The sequence below is a fragment of the Diabrotica virgifera genome, chromosome 3 (genome assembly GCF_917563875.1).
Source record: "Diabrotica virgifera virgifera chromosome 3, PGI_DIABVI_V3a".
NCBI classification, from domain to species: Eukaryota; Metazoa; Arthropoda; class Insecta; order Coleoptera; family Chrysomelidae; genus Diabrotica; species Diabrotica virgifera.
In genome coordinates this window covers 62153082-62178417 of record NC_065445.1, presented here as the reverse complement: position 1 = coordinate 62178417, position 25336 = coordinate 62153082, and the positions used below count along the sequence as shown (strand labels likewise).

Genomic DNA, 25336 nt, shown 5'->3' with positions numbered 1-25336 from the left:
GGACAAACTGTATATATAAGTAAACAAGAACTTTATAGCATGAAAAAACTTGAAACTAGCAGACTATGTACTGCAGTATAAAACCTATAGTTTTCTCCTCCTGTAAAAAGCTTTGTCAAGTATTCGTTATCACTTTTGCCGTTATGTTTGACTCACAAAAATATACAGGATGAGAAACTGTACACATTCAATTGAAATTAAACGATCACGTGAATTTATTCTTATTAATTTTATTAATGGTCTAGGGGTATAAAATATCCCTAGACTTTTCCGATGCTTTTATATAACTGATACATGTATCAACATTGCGCCATCTTGACTTGCTGGCCGTGGCCGCCACCCCTGCAAGCTCAAATAAAGACGCTCATTGTGTGGGATTAATTGAAATGCGCTTAGAGCTTGTTGCTTGGTATTTAGAAGTTAATTTGTTTTTGTTTGTTACAGGATGTTGTTACAGCAAGCCACTCTTAGTGCCCGGAGGTCGAGCTTTTGTTTGGCCCTCCATACAAAAAATACAAAGGTTCGTATCAAGATAAAAGTATGTTTTACTCGCTTGACTTTTATTGTTTGTTGGTAGATATTGGATATATTTTATATCTTAGACATATCCTTGGTTAATTATTTTAATTGGGTATTTTATAGGTAAATAACGTTTAGGGCCTAAGTTATGAGAAATACAGGGTATTTGGTAACGAATGGGCCATAGCTTTTAACCACATATTCCTCAGCTTAAAATAGGTCCATTTCAGCTAACGTCTTTATTACGAAAGTTGATAATAACCGAAATACAGGGTGTCAAAGTTAAACTTTTATTTTATTTATTCTTATATTTCCTGACAGACACAGGATAACAACACGAAATTTGGTAAGCCGGGTTTTTTTGGGACGAGAAATCTAAATTCGCCATCAAAAATTATATATTGCCAGAGGGCGCCACATACGTCTTTCAGCGCTCATTTAATAAGTTCTATTTTTTTATCTCCCACTCTACATACTTTTTGCATCAAAACTTTTATTCTCTTAATATGATTATGTACTTAAAAAAATACATTCATCTCGCTAAACTCAACCGTTTTCGAAACGCATTTTAAATCTGCGATGCAACATAATTTTTTGCATAATATTGTAGTTACACCCGAAAAATAGCTTGAAAAAAAGCTTGAAACTATAATAATTAATTGTGCAAGTTCTCATATTATGTCATTGCATCGCAAATTCCATTTAAAGGAATCTGCAATACATTTTTGGAAATTATTATGGTTATTTTATTTTTCGGGTGTTACTACAATGATATTATGCAAAAAATTATGTTGCATTGCAGATTTAAAATGAAGCTTATTTCTAAAACGGTTGAGTTGATAGTCTTGGCCCTCAAAGAGATGAATTGACAGGAGCGTGGATAAGGCCGCAAAGCTGAATTCGCGATGAAAAACAAAGTAGCTGACCTCTGGTGGAATAAATTTAAACTACTATAAGTGGTATAAACAAACCAGAAAATTGTTGATTTGAATGGAATTTGGTCACTATTAAGAAACTTTTAGTATATTTGAGCATTATGAGTACATTAAAATATTTTAAATCAAATCGGTATCGTTTTATTCCTCAATTGAATGTTTGTTTATACCATTTATATCGGCCATTTTCTTGCATTCGACCTGCCCTCTATAGTCCGTTTCAATCGCGAATTGGTGACTGTGTATGGACTGAAAACATCGTAAGATATGTAAAAGCTAAGATAATATGGGCAGGTCATGTGGTAAGATTAGTGGAAGACATACTAAAGACAGTGTTTTTTGAGAGACGGTAGAAGATCATTAGGCCGTTCGAGGAAAAGATGGAAGGATGATGAAGAATTGAAGTATCCTCAGTCGGTAAAGTTTGCTTGTATTTAGAATTATTCGCATATTTGAATCAATGAGATAAACCATTTTATTTTACTTTAAAATTTGTGTAGTCTAAACAGTGACAGAAAATTTTAATACCTTTTTTACACTTTTAAATGATTGTTTAATTGCGGCTCGCGAAAAATTTCAAATTTTGAAAAATTGCTCGATTATCAAGGAGCTTGGCCACCCCCTATAATATATATTATATCAATTATGATTTCACTACCCGTATCATAATGAACTTCATTATGATACAGATTTTCATTAAGATACAGATTTTTAACCAATAGAATCGCGATAAAGGTGGCTCACGCGCAGTGACCAATGGCGAGTCAAATACATACGCTTTGACAGTTCTCAATAGTAAACAAACTGTCAAACTGACAAACTACTTAATTTGTTTGCGTTACAAAAAAATAAATTTGAATATATTTTTGTTGTAAATCATCATAGAAAAAATCGTGTATACAACTTGCATTTAATTATCATTATGAAGCTCGTACTCTATACGAAACTCACCGCTAGGCTGCTCGTTTCGTATCCCTCATGCTCGCTTCATAATGACCATCATTAAATGCTCGTTGCATAATATACTATTTTCACTGAAACCCTTAACTCAATAAAACTCCGTGCTTGAATTAAATATTAATATAAAATTAACTGAATAATTACGTGGTAGACCGTGTTTAACTTTGTCGGTTTTCACTCTTTCAACACAATTTTCTTAAAAATCTTTTTTGAAAACCCATATAAACACAGTATTTGATTAAATATTTGTTTCAATTGAAAATTGTGACTGCTATGCACGTCATCATCTGGAATTTCGAGCTGTTCTACACTAAATTGGTGCAAACTGAGTACTTAAGAGAGTTTAGGGGTTTTTTATTCTGTTTCTGTACCTACCTGTTTATATCAATTTTTTACTGTCGAAAACACTCGAAAGTCCAGAAGATGACGTGCCGTAGCTCTAACACTGGGTACCAAGGAGGGGTCGGTTCTGATGGCGTATTCGTATTCAGCAACCCCAAATAATCTGTTTACATCAATTTAGTGCCGAGACCCCTCGAAACTTGAGAAGATGACGTGACTTAGCAGTCGCCCTGGGCACCAGGTGCTCCGGGTGTCGGTTTTGATGTTCAGCGACCCCAAAAACACCCGAGTAACAAAATTTGGCCCTTAATATACTGTTTTTGGCAAGTTTTAACTTACGTCAAATGATAATTGCCTGCCACTAAAAAGAGAGGGATTCATCTCATTTTTTGTGTTGAAAAAAATTTTGAAAAAAATTCTTCCTTATGTATTTTTAAGTAATACTTGGTTAGAAGTTGAATCGGTCTATTAAAAATTATTGTAAAAAGGTTAAAAACATTTATAACAGCATATGAGACTTTTACAAAAACATTAAAAATTTTGATTATGGTCGGGTTCAAAAACCCACCATCTTGAGTTAAGGCAGCTGGTAGAATGAAAGAAACTGACTAACACAGGATATGCTTATTTCTAAATGGTCTTTTTACAAAAGTGACAACTGACATTTGTCATAAGCAGGAAATTAGAATATTTACCTGGTGAAATTTGACAAAAAATTTTGAAAAATTTAAAATCTCCAAAACAAAATTCAATTGAAGTTATCGTATTCGTGAAAACACGAATTCAAATTTTTTTGAAGTTATACCTCTTTAGGCGCGATTGAGAGTAAAATTTCATAATACTGCGCGCATGCGCACACAGACAGTATGGCCTTTAGTTGCTGAATCTTTCAAGTTATGTATAAATATATCAGTGCAAGAAAAGGTGTGAAAAGAATATATTAGTGTTTTTAGTAAATATATTTATTATAATTTTTGTCTCTTTGGATTTGTCTTCCTCAGGAGTAAGATGAGTATTATTAAAACATTTTATTGTATATTTATTATACTTGTCTGTTTGTTACCGTGAATTGTCATTGGGTACGTCCGAACCGATACAGACACAGTCCTCGTAGCTTATTTGGTATAGCATTCGGCCAGAGATCGAGAGGTCTTGAGTTCGAGTCCGGAGCAATACTATACTTTTTGTTATTTTTTTAAGCGGTAAGCACAAAATTAGTTTGGTGTTTAAAAAAATTAAAACAAACTGTTTAAAGTATATTTATTTTTAAGAAATCATATAATAGAAGTATAACTTCCTACGTGCGTACAAAGTACACACACATTCTTTTTTTTTAATGTAAATAAGAAGAAGAAACTTGATGGTAAAGTTATCAGTATATTAATTAATGGGATTAAATTTATTCCCCTTAATTAACATACTGATAACTTTACCTTCATTGTAGCGTAACTCTGAATATGGCTTTATAGCCGAAAGCGCTCACCTAGAAATTAATAAATTTTACTAACTTCAAAAATACTTTTCTGTCATTCAGTTGTCATAAGTGTCTGGAAAAAACATCGAGGGTTCAGAATACAAGTGAACCAAGTCCACTTTAGCTATTTTTGAGTTACAGAAGTTTAAAGTTAAAGATTCATAACAAAATTACCTGTTAAAATTTTTAAAGTATACAGTGATGAGCGCGCTAATAACCTAATAACCGGCAAAATAGCTCAAAATATGGAAAACATAATACATTGCGAAACAAAAAGAGATGAAACTAGTGGAGATGAAAATGATCGTTATAAACGTATAAATTAACATTACATTACATTTTACATAGTTTCCCACCTTCTTTAGACGTATCAGAGGAGTATGACAACTCTCACTGTGACGGTAGAATTTTATAAAATATACTGCAGTGATGAGCGTGCTAATAACCGGCTAAATAGCATAAAAGATGGAAAACACATCCCACACAAAGGTGGGAAACAATCAATATAATGTCAATCTATAAGTTACTATCGCTAAATTTAACACCTCCACTAGGTTCATTTCTTTTTATCTCACAACTTAATATGTTTTCCATCTTCTGCGTTATTTTGTCGGTTATTAGTGCGCTCATCACTGTATATTCCATATTTAAGAAAGTCCAGGAGTAACTTAGACATTTACTTTACTTTTATTGGCCCCAAACAACTTCTACTTCATGTCATTACCCCAAAAAACACAAAATGGACTTGGTTCACTTGTATTCTGAACCGTCCACATTCAGTCTCTACAACAAATACATTTGCTGAATAAACTTTATATCATCTAATCAGTTATCTTAACCATCGCAAGCATCCATGCATTTCTTAACGATTTATCCTTCCTGTGTCAGTGGCAATGCCTCCAAAGGTCATTATCATTAACTCCGGCTAAACTATTCCTTATTATTTATTAATAATTATTCATTAAGTGCGCGGTAAAACCTTAATGCACCATTTGATTAAAAGAAGACGGTATTTAACTTTTCTATGGAGCTATTAAATCTCTCATGAACACATTCGTACAAGTCGAATATGTAATTTATTACACAGATATATCTGCTAAAAATTCTTAAGGGTCTTTACCCTTATGCTAAAGTATATTTAGTAGCATAATAAACAATAAAATTTAAGGTAATAAGATACGGTTGGATACTCGAATATATGAATTTTACAAATTAATAAAAGGCAGATATAGAGCACAGTAGTTATCTATTAAATCTTGCCCAAGTACTTTCGCTCTGAGAGAAGGAATGTCATAGACGTTTACTTAAAATCTATACAAATAACATACACAAGACCAGGGGTTCCCAGTGGTAATACATACATGTACCACTGGTGGTACATATCATTATGTGCGGTGGTAATACACAAAACGTAAAAACACAGTCAAAATCCAGCATATTTATAGTTAATTAGATTACCTACCTCCATAGGTATTTCAGTTAGGTGGTACCAAAAATAATTATAAGAATTTTGTGGTACATGACTCAAAAACATTGAAAACCACTGCACTAGACAAAGGACAAACAGTTTTAAATAGAGTATGCGGCAAAATAAGCTACTGAAATGAATATTGAAATGTTTATGATTATTTATATATCTAGTATACAACGACGACGCACGTTCCCGATAAAACAGATGTTAAAGATGCCCTCTGCCCTCTGGCACGAAAAAATTTCGAAATGGCAGACGGTGGATCTGTCTGACTTCTTCAGCATTCCCTATATGTACGCAATACGCATCTGGTGGCGTTAGTTCTGGTGGGACTCGATTCGAAGGGACTCCCTGGCAGTGTGACAGGTTGTCCCGTCCTGCTGAAACCATTGTTGATTTTAAGCTTGGACCGTATTCATGCTCTTCCGTATGACCGAAAATAGTACTCCACCATAAAAATTTTTTCTGCAAAACTGAGAACCATACTGAAGCACCAAACATTATGACGACATTCACATCCGTTATAACAACGTTTGGAAACCACTCAATACGTTTCGGCGCCTGACACATACCTACAAATTTGAGGCATACGAATTTCAGTACTTTTTTTACCGTATTAGTCCAGAGAAATAAGATTTTTCTCGTGACACATCCACCTCCAGGCCGAAACCAAATTTTTTGAGTAGTATGGACATCTATATGACCTTTATGTTTCCTGCAGCCGATTTTGATGATACACATAGTTATAAACAAATGAAGATCAAAAAACGGTAAATTTTCGCTTTTTTCGTCTATAACCAAAAAGTTAAGCATTTTAAACAAATTTAAGAGTAAGAAACTCAAATCGTCGAAAAAATTTCAATATGGCGTTCGCTGAATATGTCATCCTTTTTGGTTGCTTAGAAAATTGCAAAATAAATCATAAATTTTGAGTTTTTATAAATATTCATAACTTATGTAAAAATTAACTTAGAACCTTTTATTACACGAATTGCTGAGACTTCTGGTGCTTAAATTATATTTTAAATTTCAAAGCAAGTGGTCAAATAGTTTAAAAGTTATTTAATTTGTTTATTCCAAATTCATTTTTTTTGCAACACTATAAGTCAGAAAATTATGAGGTTACAGTAAGACTTCTGACAGTTTATGGAAGAAAAACATTTATACTATTGACTTAATTAAAAAAAAATGACAAAAAGTAATGTTAAACAGTGTAAAATTATTTTGCAAAAACACGTCGATTTTTTGCTTACTTATAAACCATTAGAATAACTTTTTAACCGTTACCCGTAGAAAAATTATTTTTTCATATATGTAAAGACTGATTTTTTATACACATTTAGAAAGAAAAACAATTGTCCTAGGACAATTAGAGTCGAAATTAGCCCCCCCTTTTTTTAATTCACATGTTTTTGCAAAATAATTTTGCAGTATTTAGAATTATTTTTTGTCATTTTTTTTATTAAATTAATAGTATAAATCTTCTTCTTTCATAAACTATCCAAAGTATTAGTGTAACTTCATCATTTTCTGACATAGCGTTGCAAAAAAAATTTATTTGGGATAAACAAATTAAATACCTTTTAAACTATTTGACCAATTGCTTTGAAATTTAGGGTATAATTTAAGCACCAGAATTCTCAGCATTCCGTATAATAAGAACGTTCTAAGTTGATTTTTACATAAGTTATGAATATTTATAAAAACTCAAAATTTATGATTTATTTTGCAATTTTCTAAGCAACCAATAAGGATAGACATATTCAGCGAACGCCATATTGACGTTTTTTATACGATTTATGAGTTTCTCACTCTCAAATTTGTTTAAAATACTTAACTTTTTGGTTATAGACGAAAAAAAAAACGAAAATTTACCGTTTTTTGATCTTCATTTGTTTATAACTATGTATATCATCAAAATCGGCTGCAGGAAACATATAGGTTATTAATATAGATGTCCATACTACTCAAAAAATTTGGTTTCGGCCTGGAGGGGGTTGTGTCACCAACAGGATATTTTTTTTCCTTATTTCTCTGAACTATATACCATAATTAATCGGGGGCTACGTTATTGGCAATAGCAGGAGATAAAATTTTTCCTGTTCCTAAGAAATTTAACAGAAACGTTCAAAATGATGTCTGACAAATGACGCACTGAGATGACTTTTTCTAAAATTGAGGACAGTCCAGGACAGTCTCAGTATTGACAGTTCGTTGGGACAGTCACCACAAGTGAACTTTACATTCAAATACTCTATGGCGTCTATGGCAAACTGAACATTGACCACGACTACAACCGACCAGTAGTATAGGACAGGGGTCTCCAAACTACGGCCCGAGGGCCACATCCGGCCCGCAGACAGATTTTGTCCGGCCCGCGGAGACATACTTGAAAACTCCTTAATATTTTTTATAGCAAATAAAATGTTTGTGATAAGTTGGATAAAGAAACACAGAATGGTAATGAGTAAAGACATGTATAATTTATGCAGTAAATTTAACTTCAGCATATAATAACTAACAAATTATTGAAATGAATCCAACTAACATTTTATACATTGTAAGTAATGAACAACACATACCTTATAACAAACATGACATATGAAATGCTAATGAGATGTATGTAATTGAGATTTTCCACCGACAATAGTTTGTAGTTGTTGACTAATTTTACTTGTACCAATTATTAAAAGAGATTTAAGATGCTCGTCAGTTAATTTAGATCTGTATACATTTTTTGTGTACTTCATTTTGGAGAAGGTTTTCTCACACAAATAAGTAGTACCAAAAACGGAAAACAGCCCACGAGCAAATTTATGCAAATTATCAAATTGTGTCAGTGGAAGACTCTTATAAAATTCCAACAAAGATGAGTTTTCATATTTGTTCTTAATTATATCACTGCACTGAAGATCAATAATTTCCATTTGAAGTTCCGGGGCTAGGGTTTCAATGTCAGCATCAAAAGGATTCTGAAAAATCTTAATTTGATTCGCAATGGCATCAAAGTCCGAGAAAGGAGTATCAAAATTTATCTTCAAAGCACTCAAAGTTTCGATTGCAAAATCGATAGGAAACTCAGTCTCAGTAGTGTGGCTGAATATTTCACATGTTTTAAAATGTGAAAAACATTTACTTCGTAGTTGTGATTGAAACAGTATCAATTTCATCCGGAATGACTTGATATTAGTGTATAAATCAGGAAGATGCTGGTTTTCTCCTTGCAATCTCAAATTCAGTTCGTTCACATGTTTTGTCAAATCAACATAGAATGCTAACTTCCATAGCCATGCGTTGTTTTGTAATTCAGTAAGAGGGCGGTGCTTTTCATTCAAAAAAATTTCGATCACTGCTCGAAGTTCAAAAAAGCGCTGAAGGACTTTCCCACAACTAAGCCAGCGTACGGCAGTATGATAAGGTAAGTCTGTTTCTCCAATCTCTGCAAATAAAAATAGTAGAAAGAATAATTATGTTATTAGTGGACAATCTCGGGAGAGATTGGAGATTTCCACTGGTGGAAATATTTTGTTTGTTTATGTCTACCTTGTATTAAATTGAAATATATCAAAAATAGGTGAATATTTGACATACTTAATAATGTTGACAGCTTACCACACTTATAAAAAATTAAATTATTCGTTATTTTACGGGAAAAAATTAAATACAGGAAAATTAATAATATGCAGTGTTGCCATCTTGGCCCTCGGAACTTACAGGAGTAATCAGTATGGCCCTAAGGCTGGAAAGTTTGGAGACCCCTGGTATAGGATAAGGCAGGGGATAAAATAAGAAATAATGAAAATATCGATACGCCAGGTAAAAACAGTAACAAGTCTGAATTTTAGTGATTTTGAGTTTTGGAAAGTGCTTCAATATCCAATATTTACGAGTTACAAAGGGTAACAACCAACGAACTGTCAACACTGATGGAATCGCCATAAAACGAAGTTAATGGCGTCAGGATGAGATAGAAGATAATCAGGTAAAGGAGGGAAGATAATCGCTATCTTTCGTAAGCAACCCAATTGACAGTTAGCAAATTTTACCTGACAAATTCTCTGTCTCTCTCATGTCTCTCTAGAAGTGCTAGAAGCTCTCTCTTGTATGTTGGCGCCTATCTCGCTTCACTGTTGGAATGGGACGGGGCCATTCCATCAGTGTTGACAGTTCATTGGTAACAACTCTATAATAACGTTCAGTGAAGATGTCACACATATATTTTGTCATAAAACGGTCATTATTGTAATTCCAAAGTTTAACAATTCAAGCTGTTACCCTGTTTTCTTGTAAGTAATGACTTCTGACTTGTTACACTTTGGATCTGGTGTATCGATATGCTAATCGCTGGACTTAGACTGTATAATCCAGATCCCACACTGGATCCAACTGGATCCCACAACTCCAGATCACCACCTTAAAAATGGGACATTTTTGATGTCTCGTATTTCCTAGACCTGTTGTCGGATTTAAGTGATTTTTTCAGTGTTTTATAGCTTTATTCTTCACGAATATCGATATAATAATATTACTGCTAAATAGGTAAGTGTCATTGTGTACCGGGTGTAACAATGATAGTGTGTTTTTTCCTCAAAGTTTGGAACACCCTGTGGAGTATTCTAGCGTATGTAAAATATTGAAATTAAAACTCAACTGTAGCCTTAGGCTTTCTTAACATTTTGCCTTTTGAGTCATTCGCTTATGTGTGATAATTAAAAAAATTAGGTACTTTAACAACTAACAGTATTATCCATCAATACACGGTGTTTCTAAATAAGTGCGACAAACTTTAAGGGGTAATTCTGCATGAAAAAATAATAACCGTTTGCTTTATAAACATATGTCCGCAAATGCTTTGTTTCCGAGATGCAGGATGTTGAATTTTTCTTACAAACTGACCAATCATTTATTGCTCTAAAACTGGTTGAGACATGCAATTGAAATTTGGTAGGTTTTAAGAGGTAGTTATTGCGCATTTTTTGACATACAATTAAGAATTTTTTATTCACCATTGACGTGCATAGTATAAACATTTTAGATACATCCCGTATGCACGCCAAAGGTGCATATAAAATTCTTAATTGTATGTCAAAAAATGCGCAATAACTACCTCTTAGAACCTACCAAATTCCATTTGCATATCTTAACCGATTTTAGAGCAATAAATAAATCGTCAGTTTGTAAGAAAAAATTCAACATCCCGTATCTCGGAAACGAAGCATTTGTGGACATAATCATCCAACCAATTTACGTCCACTGCTGGACATAGGTCTCCCCCAATTGTTTCCACACTTCACGGTTTTGTGCTGATTTTTGCCAGTTTTTACTAATCCGCCTGATATCATCTGTCCATCGTGTAGGCGGCCTTCCTCTACTTCGTTTATCTTCTCTTGGTCTCCACTCCATCAGCCTTCGTGCCCATCTTGAATCTTTCAGCCTGGCGACGTGTCCTGCCCAGTTCCATTTGAGCCTGGTGATACGTTCTACGACATCTGCGATACCGGTTGTTTGTCTGAGATCTTCATTGCTTATTTTATCCCGTAGAGTTACGCCCAGCATGGATCTTTCCATGCGCCTTTGGGCAACCCGCATTTTCGACGCTGTTGCCTTGGTTAGAGTCAGTGTCTCTGCTCCATATGTCATTACCGGTAGCACACATTGGTCAAACACTTGTCTTTTTAAACCGATCGGTATACTGCTCCTAAATATGTCTCTCAGAGCTCCGTAGGCTGCCCAAGCAAGAGTTAATCTTCTTTTTATTTCGCATGTTTGGTTATCTCTGCCAATTCTAATTTCATGACCCAAGTAAATGTACTTTTCCACTAGTTCTACTTCTTGTTCGCGTATAATCAGCTGTCCGCTAGGAATCAGATTAGTCATAAATTTAGTTTTAGAAAAGTTCATTTTCAGGCCTATTTTCCAGCAGATAGCGTCTAACTCATTTAGCATTTTCTTTACTTCTCCTAGGTCATCAATTATAAGGACTATGTCATCTGCAAAACGAAGATGATTTAACTTTTCTCCATCTATTTTGATCCCTTTATTGTCCCAGTTGAGCATCTTAAAGGCATATTCCAGAACAGTTATGAATAGTTTTGGCGAGAGTGTGTCGCCTTGTCTTACGCCGCGTTCTATGCTTATTTGTTTGGTTTTATCATGTAACTTAACACTCATTGTTGCCTCTTTATAAATATTATAGATGAGTGTACTGTAACGGTAGTCAATGCGGCATTCATTTAGAGCTTCTAAAATGCTATCCAGCTCTATCGTGTCAAAGGCTTTATGAAAATCCACGAATGCTAGGACAAGGGGTTTATTATATTCTATTGACTTCTCAATTAGTAACTTGACTGCCTGCAGATGGTCGTTTGTCCCAAAGTTTGATCGAAATCCAGCTTGTTCTTTTGGCTGGTAAAAATCTAGCTTCTTTTCTACTCTTGATGTCACTACTTTTGTAAAGAGTTTGTATAAGTGGTTTAGCAGGCTAATGGGTCTATAATGTTCTAAGTCTGTCTTATCTCCCTTCTTATGCAAAAGTATTGTTACTGCGTTTTTCCATTTTTCAGGTATCGACTTTTGATGAAGGCATAAGTTGAAGTTGTGGACATAATATGTTTATAAAACAAACGGTCATTATTTTTTCATGCAGAATTACCCCTTAAAGTTCGTCGCACTTATTTAGAAACACCCTGTATTGATGAATAACATGTCTAGTTGTTAAAGTACCTTACTTTTTTATTATCCCACATAAGCAAATGAATCAAAAAGCAAAATGTTAAGAAAGTCTAAGGCTACAGTTAAGTTATAATTTCAATATCTTATATACGCTAGAATATTCCACAGGGTGTTCCAAACTTTGAGGAAAAAACACACTATCATTGTTACACCCGGTATACAATGACACTTTATTGTTTAGCAATAATATTATTACATCGATATTCTTAAAGAATAAAGCTATAATATACTAAAAAAATCACTAAAATCGGACAACAGCTTTAGGAAATACAAGACATAAAAAATGTCCCATTTTTAAGGTGGTGCGTTAATTTTGATGCCTAGTGTAGCTAATTAATAATCATTCTCTCAATGACCAATAATTTCAAATTAACAATATACAGTGCCGGCAAAAAAAATCTTTACATTGCCAAATAAATCACCAAATTTGAAGACAATTTGCATGCGTTCTGTCTGCGCTTGCGGAAAGAAAAGGGGAGGGGGGATAGCGTACTTGCGACGGCAATTGTCTGTGGTTTACGGACCGCTTAGCTTATTTAGGGTATTCTGAGCTTATTTAGGGTATTCTGCGCGTTTGCACTGTAAACAGTTGGCTTTGTGCGGGAAGTCAGTGTTAAACTTCGTCTTATTTATCGCGTAAAGTTTGAGATCGTCAAATTCTAAATTGAGCTGACAAATATGGGTCGAAAGAAGCATACAAAAGAGCAGAAGGTTTGTGATTTAACATTACTGGAGAAAGGGGACTTTTGAATTACCGTAGCAGTGATATTGGTGCTTCAACAGAGGCTATTTATCACCTGAAACGTTCGGCTGCAACGTTTCAGTTGATAAATAGCCTCTCTTGAAGCACCAATATCACGTGCTACGGTAATTACGGAGTCCCCTTTCTCCAGTAATGTTAAAGCACGAACCTTCTCCTCTTTTGTGAGTTTCTTTCGAACCATAATTGCCAGTTCAATTTTGAATTTGACGATCTCAAACTTTACGCGGTAAATGAGACGAAGTTTAACACTGACTTCCCGCACAAAGCCAACTGTTTACAGTGCAAACGCGCAGAATACCCTAAATAAGCTAAGCGGTCCTTAAACTACAGACAATTTCCGTCGCAAGTACGCTATCCCCCTCCCCTTCCCGCAAGCGCAGGCAGAACGCATGCAAATTGTCTTCAAATTTGATGATTTATTTGGCAATGTAAAGATTTTTTTTGCCGGCACTGTATAGGTCAATATCAAAAATACAGATATAATTCTGAATGATCAACTTCAGACAAACAGCTCTTCCCTCTTCACCCTACCCATCATTTTTTTCACACTGTACATGTTTGTCTTAACGGCATCATGTAGGTACGTTATGAATCTATTTTCTTTTGGCCCTACCTCGAAGTACTGTATTTCTTTTATGGCTTAATATATCACTCGTACCAATTGGCCTTAATACCGCCCGAAGGAATAATTTATTTATTGCTGCATTACATATTTTTAACAGATGAGCAGTAATGAAATTATACTTATTTACGTTAGAAGGAGAAAGGGTGTGTACCGAGATTATGAAATTGTTGTGAAACAAATGCACAGATGAAAGTATTTTGCAAAGTTCAGGAAATACAGAAATGCAGACGCTGGAGGCGGACTCTTAAATTACGGGTATATATCATACTGGTTGATCTACTAATATAAATTAGACCTAACTCGTTTGTGAAGAATAAAAATGTAGAAGAAATTGTAGGTTTACGTCGTTTACAGGCGACCTATCAAAAATACGAAGTACGAAGTGTAAAAAAATACTTGCTTCTCAATATTTTTCTGTAAATTAATAGGAAATCCAAACAATAGACACAGAAAACACTGTAAAACTAACCAACATACAGTATGATGCAAATGTATGGAATAAATTCATTATTTCAGAAACAAACAGTGAAAGAAAAATGTAAAGGCGAAATTACACGGTTCAACCGAATTGAATTCACTTTGGTTGAATGGAGCAGAAGTGAAAGCAATGCTATTTACACGGTATCTGAAAAGTGAACATTCAACACATATTCTTCGAATGATGTTTTCGAATGAAGTCATGTGTTTAGTAGTTGCATTAATATGTGATCATTTAATAAAATAATTATATAAAAGGAAGCTAAGGAAATGTCGATGTTGGTGGCTGCGATCATAGGTATTGAAGACAAGCCTTAGGAGCCACTTTTGGTTGATCGTTTTATCTTTGTTAATTCACAAGTATACCTACGAGTACGGATACTTTTAATTTTCAACTGTATGTCTTCTTCGGTTATACCTTATACCTCTAAAGTTCAAATCTTCAGTTAGCAATTTAATAGCATTTCCACCACAATCTCGGTTTTTATATCCCTCTGTTTTATAATTCCATAGACACGAATACTTTTTAAAATGTTCCAAGAACAGAGGCGTGTACTCTTCCTTTCATAATAATATGCTGTAAAAAAGTGAATCGTTCAATTCTTGTGTTTACACATTCATTTCTCGTTCAACCGCGGTGAAGATTGAACGCTAAAAGTGAAAATATTGAGCATGTTCAATCCTTTCAATGCCATTGAAAGACAACATTCAATGACATTGAATGATTCACTTTTATGTTTACATGGATCAATTTGGTTGCTTCATCCAAATTGAAAGACAAAAGTGAACCGTCTAATTTCGTCTTAAAGAAAAAAACAAAGTCTACCTGAAATATATGAAAACCACGGCACAAGAGGCATACGAGCATTATAAGACAATAAGAAACGAAACACATGCACTTATAAGAAGAATAAAAATGATCAGTGGGAACGTTTTTTGAAAGAAGTGGAACATGATTTTTATGGTCAGCAAAAGGAAATATGGCGCATTATAAGAGGTATAAGAACGGAGGTAAAGGAACTAATAAACACAGAACACATAGAGAAAAATACATGGATTGACTATCTAAAAAAACCTGTGCAGAGGAACAACAAATGACACTAGAACCGAAAACACCAGAAATTACCACACATCAAGAAGTTAATGTAAATGTGCATAGGAAGTTCGAAAAAACTTGAAAAGCTGGGAAGAGAAAAGCTGTAGTCAAAGACGGAATACCAAACTAATTACTGAAATATTGTGGAGCAGAAATGACAGAACAATTAACAACATTAATTGACAAAAGAATAATACACCGGAATAATGGATAACTAGCGAACTAATTCTACTCTTCGAAAAAGAAGATAAAAATAATTCTGAAAACCTAAAACTTACCACTAAAATTTTACAAGAACTAACGAATTAGGGGATCATCATCAGAGGAAATCATTAAAACTTCGTCAACAAAGGAAGAAGATACAGAATGGGAAACTTCTTTTTCTTGTCTTTTTATTTATGCCTATTACGGCGTCGGAATGGGAAACAAAAAGATAAACATACTCAGTTACGCAGACGACGTAATATTGATAGCCCAAAACTAAGAAAGACTAGTCCACAGATTTAACATAAAAGCAAAAGAATTTAATATATGACAATCTCAAAACAATAGTACTCAGAAAAGAACCAATCATATATAAAATAGAAATCAATGGCATTAGTATTGAATAAATAATGGAAATAAAATACCTTGGAATTACACTCTTCAGCTATGAAGACGTGGACAAAGCAGTGCGAGATCAGTACAAAAATCAAAGACCGGCAGTATGCCTTAATAACACTATATGGCGTAACCGACATATTAACACTGAGATGAAGTCAAGAATTATTTATAAACCCAGTATAAGATGTAGTCCAGGGCCCATCTGTTTTGAGATGGACGTTGAGAGGTGACTCAAATTTTTTTGCAGAAATTGCTTGAAAATGACTCAAATAATAATATTTGAGTTATCCTCCCTCTCAAAAAGGTCCGGAACATTATTTAAATAATTAAAATGTCATAAAATGAAGGAAAAATTCGATTTTTTTCTTCGTTTTTTGATTATAACTTTAAAAGTATTCATTTCCCAGAAAAGATGTACTGACATAAAAGTTGCGTAATTAAATTTCCTACAATATAGAATTAGCTAAAAGTTGAAAAAATAGTCACCCTTGTTGCAAAATAGCAATATTTGCGAAAAAAACCATACAAAAACAAGTATTCGCATTTTACGTTTTTCAACCATTTATGCTACACTTATGACCTTCATGTTTTACCCAAAACTTTATGATACAGTAAACAATACTGTAAATTTTATTAAGATCGTTTCAATAGATTTTGCAAAATAAATTTTGTAATCCAGCTTTCGCAAAAACAATTCATTTTTTCAAAATGTTACAGGACTGAAAATAAAGCAGATAGCAAGTTGAAATTTTTTTGCGTATAGAAGTGTACTGTACCTTTCATTTGCAATTTGCAAAATTAAAATCGATTAACCACCACGGCGTCAGGAATTTTTTTAAATAAACATTAATTATTGGTGCTACGCGCAGGACAGCGGTGTTCGATTCACATGAAGTTGATTTCCACCAAAATTTTTTCCAATCTTCATCTAATATATTATTTTCTTACTCTATATTTTGTTGTATTTTAATATTTTAATTCCACAAAAATCAAACTAATTTTATTATTGTTTGTGAAATATTGTTTAAACAATTGTATATGTTTAAAAATAATAAACATTTATTCTCAAGTTAAAATATATGAACAAAGAAAGTTTTTGCTAAAAAAAGTGTTATTTCAAAGGTAGAGTATGTGTTTTTATTTTGCAATAAACAAATTTATTTATTATCAAAGGTCATTGGAATGCCCAATCAGAGCAAACTATCCGGTGTCCTGCGCGCAACACCAATAATTAATGTTTATTTAAAAAAATTCCTGACGCCATGGTGGTTAATCGATTTTAGTTTTGCAAATTGAAAATGAAAGGTACAGTACACTTCTATAAGTAAAAAAAATTTCAACTTGCTATCTGCTTTATTTTCAGTCCTGTACCAGTTTGAAAAAATGAATTTTTTTTTGCGAAAGCTGGATTGCAAAATTTATTTTGCAAAATCTATTGAACCGATCTTAATGAAATTCACAGTATGATTTAACTGTATTATATAGTTTCTGGGTGAAATTTGAAGGTCCTAAGTTTAGCATAAATGGTTTAAAAACGTAAAATGCGAATACTTGTTTTTGTATAGTTTTTTTCCAATTATTGCTATTTTGCAACAAGGGTGACTATTTTTTAAATTTTCAACCAACTCTATATTGTAGGAAATTTAATTACACAACTTCTATGTCAATACAACTTTTCTCGGAAATGAATACTCTTAAAGTTATAATCAAAAAACGAAGAAAAAAATCGAATTTTTCCTTCATTTTTTGACATTTTGATTATTTAAACAATGTTCCGGACCTTTTTGAGAGGGAGGATAACTCAAGTATTATTATTTAATTTATTTTCAAGCAATTTCTGCAAAAAAATTTGAGTCACCTCTCAACGTCCAAATGTACTAATATTTTTACAGATGCGCCCTGGTCTAATGACATATGCATCAGAAACAAGACCCAACACAGACACAACACAAAGACTACTGGAAATGAGCAGAGATGAAAGTACTGAAAAGAATTACAGGACATACGCTGAGAGATTAGCAGAGAAGTGAAGACATTAGAAGAAAATGTAACGTGCAGTGTATAAACGAATGGGCACTAAAAAGAAGAAGAATGGAATAGCATATAAGCAGAATCGGGGAGACTCGTGTGATCAAAATAGCAAGATACAAATCACCAATCTGTAGAAGAAGTATCTGACGACCACGCAAAAGATGGAGTGACAATCCGGCAATGAACAAGCAGAATTGCTTCTAAAGAGGAAGAAGAAGAAACAAACGACTTTTAAATAAAGTCTTAAACATGTCAATTTTAAATTTTGAACAGCCAACAATAATTACTATACATATATTATGTGATGGACCTTACGTCATCAGTGTTGGCGTAATGACGTAATCGACGATTTTTTAATACAAACCAAGTTCACGGGACACCTTATTTAAAAGTTCTTCTAATCGGCTTTGCAACGATATATTATTCGAATATTTATTTCTACACGGTTAACCAAAATTATGTAGGTACTTAGGGTGCAGGATACTCGCTAGATATCCTCTTCTTTTGTGCGCTATATGTTGCCCAGAACGGAGAAAAATTAAAACAGTTTTTGAAAACTTTTAATCTGGAGATCGACATGTCAAATAAAATAGTTCCAATTTTAGATTAAGTTTAATTCTCATTATTAATAATTATTACAAAAATAGACCAAGTTATAAAATAAAATAAGGTATAATATAAAAGAGTACAAAATTATTTATATTATAATAAAGTATCTATTTTATATATTTCTTGGGTTAGCAATCTTTGTATCAATAAATATATCTTTGTAGCAATAAGGCTTTTACCATTTTTTTATAAAAACTATATGCAGCATTATAAACACAATATTGATTAATGTTTGTTTTATTTCAGGATATCGTTGAATACGATGACTCTTATTGTAGACAGCCCCACTGTGTACACAAGTCAAGGTGTTCCCATATCAGTAACGGGAATTGCACAGGTATCTCTATTATTTTTATGTAGGCTACAACGTATAGTACATTTTATCACCATTTTGAGAAATTATTCACACATTGAGAAACGTAAATATGTATATTGGCATTCCAATAAAATTAATATTTTGATGAAAAATATTTTCTCAAGCCGGAATTCCATGGAACGTGGCGCGACACTCTTCACCAGTTCACGTCGGCAAAGAGAAATATATAATAGTGAAAAAAAAAGAGGGCACGGTTGGCGCGCCACGTTATTGTGAAATAAGTATTTACTTTTGATAAATTCGATCAGACCATTCCGATGGAGCCTGTCCCCTCGAGTATCGAGGATACACCACCAGTGTTGGCGGTAGCAATTTTAGTAAGTTGGGTAATTCATACAATGAGAAAAATTCCAACACAACGTCGTTAGACCACTCCATAGAAAAATTACTACGGCACTGACCGTACCAGCCCCTATGCGAGTCGTAAGGATTGGAGGGTTACGTACCTACTCTGTATCAGCTTCTGGCTTCCTTTGCACCATGTTGATTTACCGACAAACCATGGGAGAGCCCGCACCGACCCTCGCTGGCCATAAATCGAGGTTTCTGTCCTAGCCCAAGGATCGTAAATCACAAATTTTGAGGTAAAGAACGATTTGACGTTGAGTTGAATCCCGTCTTTAGTTTTTATCTTTTTCTATCAGATATTTTCTATTTCTCTTCGCCAACTGTAAACTGGTGAAGAGCGCCAGGCCACATTCCATGGGATCCTAGCTTTAGATAGTCTAATTTTTTTAAATATTAGGTAAAAATCCAAGGTCAAAACGAAGAAATGCTCTTAGCCGCTTGCGAACAATTTTTGGGTAAAAAACAAGATGAAATCCAGCTCATAGCACTCCACACCCTGGAAGGCCACCAGCGTGCCATTATGGGTTCCATGACGGTGGAAGAAATCTACAAAGACCGCAAGAAGTTCAGCAAACAAGTCTTCGAGGTGGCGTCATCCGATCTCGTCAACATGGGAATCACAGTTGTCTCATACACGCTTAAGGACATTCGAGATGAAGAGGTAAATATATCCCTTTTGTACGATATTAGGTATAAGTATCGCTAAAAGTAAAAAATTTCATTTTTTTGTTTTTGTTTGCTACAAAAAGGGCGCCAAGGTATGTTTATTGAGTATTTTTGTTTTATTGTTGTAAACTGAAAGTTCATTTGGTTTTGTATAAAAACTTATTATAACTTCCAATAGTTGGTTAAAATTACCAAAACCATTTAGCCCTGTTAACTCAATAGATCCACAATTATAGTGGAGCCACAACCGGCAGAGTGGAGGTAAAACCTGCCTCCAATCTGCCGGTTCAGATGGCAGGTTTGTAAAAATCTTACCATGCTCAAAATTATTTTAACGTGTTTCGTGAAAATCCTATGTGATGTCCTGGATGTTTTTTAATTTTTCACATCAAGAATTTATTTGGCAATTCAAGATGGAATCGCTTTCAAACTCTCTTTTTAGTGGTACTTTAAACTGTTGACCATAGCTCTGATGATGGCTTTGTGAGCCGAAAGCGCTCAGCTAGGAATTTAAAAAAACTTTACACACTTAAAAATACTATTCTTTTCCATTCTTTCACTTATTTTTTTGTTGTTTTCTCAGGCTATTGAATAAATATGACACAGGAAATATATTTTTCGATGAATAAAAGTAAGAACTGCTCAAAATGATTTCAGAAAAAATCCTGCTGACTGCGCCAATTAAAATTTTTATTATTATGAGCTGGATTAAGATTTGAATTTAGTTTTTATTTAAGGGCATATTTTGGATAAAATAACAAGAAAAAACAAATATTTGTGCGATCGTAAAACCTTATTTTGACACTTCTTATTCCTGCAGTTAGAGAGAATGTAAATAATGCATATTATAAATACATGTAGTTTAGATTAGATGCAGAGATCGATAAATTTTATTTCGTTGTTTTTTTATAGTCTGGAATAAGAACTATTAATGACTTTTCAGTATACTAATATCAGTAGATATTTAGTATCAAATGCTCTTATTCAAATATTTTGCAAAATGCGAATTTACGGAAATGGTCATGGTTTGATTATTATATGTAAAAAAGTGCACAAACACCAAATGGATTTTCAAAAGCTTTGATGTTTTTTACATAAAAGCCTTCGTTAAGTTTGCTTCACTGTTGAAAGCTTGGTAATGATCTTTTGTACTCATGTAGCATTCTGTTCAAGAGGTAAATCGGTATTTTATGTACATTTACTCAAAGGACGTAACTCATTTGCTTTTTCATAAATAACCAATCGACTTGAAACATATTTGAAATGTATGTGATTTTTAACTATAACGAATATTTAAGAAAAACTCTAAAAATACAGACTTCAAAATTATATGTAATTATGCTATTTTGTTGTGCTATCAAGTGTGCCTTCTTTTTGATTTTAGCCGCATTTTTCGCAATAATTTCAACATCCCAATTCTTTCATCTTATTTGTAGTAGTAAAGATAAAGCGTTGTACATCATGGATACAACACGTAACAAACATGGAAACCTTAAGAAAGATGAAAAAAGAAAGAAAAACAAATACTCAACACTATGAAGGAGAGAAAAATACGCTACTTTGGTCACATATTTATTAAGAAATGGAAAATATGAGTTTTTGCGATTGGTTATACAAGGGAAGGTGGAAGGCAAAAGAGGACCTGGGAGACGAGGCACGTTCTGGTTGAAAAATTTAAAGCAGTGGAGAAGAAAATCAATAATAGAACAATAGAATCAACTGACTTAGTCACTAAAATGGGTCGTGATGATCGCCCATATCCGTAAAAGCTTAGGCACAGCATTTGAAATTGTAGCAGTTACTACACCGCGCCCTCAAGATATTCCATTTCCAATCCCATGATCTAATTAAAACGCCTTGCTACCGTAAGAGGCGCTTTTATGCTAACTTTGGCTAAGCGATCATCGATTTCCGATCCGATCGGTAGTTTGGGGTCAGTACTCAATCAGTGGAAGTTTTTTTTGCTGGAGATGAGGGAGAATGTAGCAGTTACTACACTGCTCCCTCAAGAAATTCCATTTCGATACGCCCATGATCGAATTAAAACGCCTTGTTACCGTAAGAGGCGCTTTTATGCCAACTTTGGCTAAGCGATCATCGATTTTCGTCCGATCTGTAGTCTGGGGTCAGTACTCAATGGAATCAGTGGAATTTCTTGAGGGAGCAATGTAGTAACTTCTACATAATGTGGAAAAGAAAAGGATTTTCTGGATAGACACAGCAACAAAGAAGTTCTGGACAGAGTGGCTAAAGAGCGCGAACTAGTCATGACCATAAAATGTCGCAAACTGGAATACCTGGATCATATAATAATGAGTAATGAACAACGATACGACCTACTTTGGACCATACTTCAAGGTAAGATGCATGGAAAAACAGCCCAGGAATAGGAAGAATATCCTGGTTGCATAAAATACGAAAATGGTTTAATTTGACCACTACCGGACATTTTAGAGCAGCAGTCAATAATGTCAAAATAACCATGCTAGTTCCCAACATCTCTAATGGATAGGCACCATAAGAAGATACACCGTGTTTGGGATGAGAACATGCAACGCAATCTGTCATGCTAGGTGTCTTACAACTCAGCCTCAGTTTCAGACCGATACAGTAGTTTTGTGCATTACTTTTTATCAGAATGAAAGTTACATCTGTTGTCGATTTAACATCCATTTTGTGCAATAGTATTTTATCATTTTTGTCTCGGATACATCTATCTCGGATAAACGAGACAGTCGGCATAAAAGTGAATGGAATTTTAATTAATACTAGGTATGCCGACGATACAGTCATAATAGCTGACAACTTCGAAGACTTCGAAAGAATAATGAACAAAATATTCAGATATAGTGGAGAATACTCTCTTAACATCAAAAAAACCAAATTTATGAAAATTAGCAAGAACAACAACACAAACGAAATATTAACGGTAGGTGGCCAGCAGATCGAGAGAGTAAAAAAATATACTGACGTGGGAACGGTAATCACAGAAAATAACAATTATACTGCAGAAGTAAGAGTGAGAATTGATGAACAGAAGAATGGACCGTTGATGTCAAATAAAAAAGGCCCCTATTAGTGACAGTTACATCTAATATTTAAAAATATTTTTATACACTCAAAATTACTAAAAATTTTAAAAGTTGATAAAAAGTCGATGTTTAAAACATATAAAAAGATAACTTAATTTTTTGATAAGAAAAATAAACAAGATGTACAATCCAACCGTTCAAGTTTTATTGTAAACATCATTTCATCCTTTTTAATTTGCTTAAAATTAGCTATGGTTTCAATTTTATCGTATCTTTGCAATACAATTTTTTTTAGAATTTTTGCTTTTTATCGTAAGTATTAATTAACAAGGACGTAACTCACTATAGTCCAGAGAAATAAGATTTTTCTCGTGACACATCCCCCTCCAGGCCGAAACCAAATTGTTTGAGTAGTATGGACATCTATATTATTAACCTATATGTTTCCTGCAGCCGATTTTGATGATATACATAGTTATAAACAAATGAAGATCAAAAAACTCTAAATTTTCACTTTTTTCGTCTATTACCAAAAAGTTAAGCACTTTAAACAACTTTGAGTGTAAGAAACTATTAATCGTATAAAAAACTTCAATATGGCGTTCGCTGAATATGTCCATCCTTATTGGTTGCTTAGAAAATTGCAAAATAAATCATAAATTTTGAGTTTTTAAAATATTCATAACTTATGTAAAAATTAACTTAGAACCTTCTTATTACACGGAATGCTGATACTTCTTGTACTTAAATTATGTTTTAAATTTCAAAGCAATTGGTCAAATAGTTTAAAAGTTATTTAATTTGTTTATCCCAAATTCATTTTTTTTGCAACACTACAAGTCAGAAAATTATGAGGCTACAATCATACTTCGGACAGTTTATGAAAGAAGAACATTTATACTATTACCATTATTAAAAATAAATGACAAACAATAATTTTAAACAGTGTAAAATTATTTTGAAAAACAAGTCGAGTTTTTGCTTACTTATAAACAATTAGAATAACTTTTTAACCGTTACCTGTAGAAAAATTATTTTTTCATATTTAGAAAGACTGAATTTTTATACACATTTAGAAAGAAAAACAACTGTCCTAGGACAATTAGGGACAAAGTTAGCCCACCCATTTATTTAATTCACATGTTTTTGCAAAATAATTTTGCAATATTTATAATTATTTTTTGTATTTTTTTTAATACAATTAATACTGTAAATTTCCTTCTTCCATAAACTATCCAAAGTATTACTGTAGCTTCATCATTTTCTGACTTACAGTGTTGCAAAAAAAAAATAAATTTGGGATAAACAAATTAAATAACTTTTAAACTATTTGACCAATTTCTTCGAAATTTAGGGTATGAATTAAGCACCATAATAATAATAAATAATAATAAATAATTTATTCACCTTTTGTTTCATACAAGTATGAAGGTAAGTCAATATAGAATTACATAATAAATATTACATAATAAAGCATAAAAATTTCACAAATAACTTGCACACTTAAAATACAAAAAAAAACAGAAATTATACAATACTCTCATATCCGCGACTACCCAGATGTCTCTTGGATGAATTCTTCCAAGGAATAAAATGCATTATTCAACAAAAACTCTTTCAGCTCTTTTTGAAATTTTCTTAAGTTATTTTGATTTTTTAAACTTAGCGGTAGTCTATTAAATAGAGAAGGGCCAGTATAGTGAGGGGATTTTTTAAAACCGGCATGGTTACATTTCATCAAACGAATTTTGTCACAGTTCCTCGTAAAGTGTGAATGAAGATCGCTATTTTTCTTAAACAGTTCAACCTTCTGGAAAATAAAAGTTAACAGTTTATATATATACACGGAAGGTACCGTAAGAATTCTTTTCTTTCTGAAAACTTCCCGACAACTGTCACGGTAATTTATGTCAAAAATTCGTCTGATAATACGCTTCTGTAAGAGAAAAATGCGCAGACTTTCGGAAGCTCTGCCCCAAATAATGATGTTCTGCGTGATACGAGAATATACCTGCGCATAGTAAACAGAGATCAATGTACTTGATGGCATATCATTTTTTAATGCCGCTATCGCAAAATACGTCTTATTAAGCTGCTTACATAAATGATCTATGTGTTTATCGAAACTTAAATTAGCGTCTATAACTGTGCCTAAAAATGTTGTATGTGTTGCTGTGCTGACTACCACATCTCTGTTACTGATTTTAAGTTCAAAAACGGGTTGGGTCGTTCTTCTCTCACCGTATGAAAAGTTTACAATCTTGGTTTTTTCCAAAT

The 25336-nt window shown here is 33.3% G+C and overlaps 1 protein-coding gene across 2 annotated transcripts in view; it reads left to right on the top strand.

The window, feature by feature from the left end:
* The window catches only part of LOC126881864 (flotillin-1), a 92458-nt gene that overhangs the window by 38250 nt on the left and 28872 nt on the right, over positions 1-25336 (top strand). For both annotated transcript variants that reach the window (XM_050646504.1, XM_050646505.1), the window contains exons 2-4: positions 445-520; positions 18884-18974; positions 19759-20022. In XM_050646504.1, coding sequence (XP_050502461.1) covers positions 445-520; positions 18884-18974; positions 19759-20022 — 431 coding nt within the window. The remainder of the gene's footprint in view (positions 1-444; positions 521-18883; positions 18975-19758; positions 20023-25336) is intronic.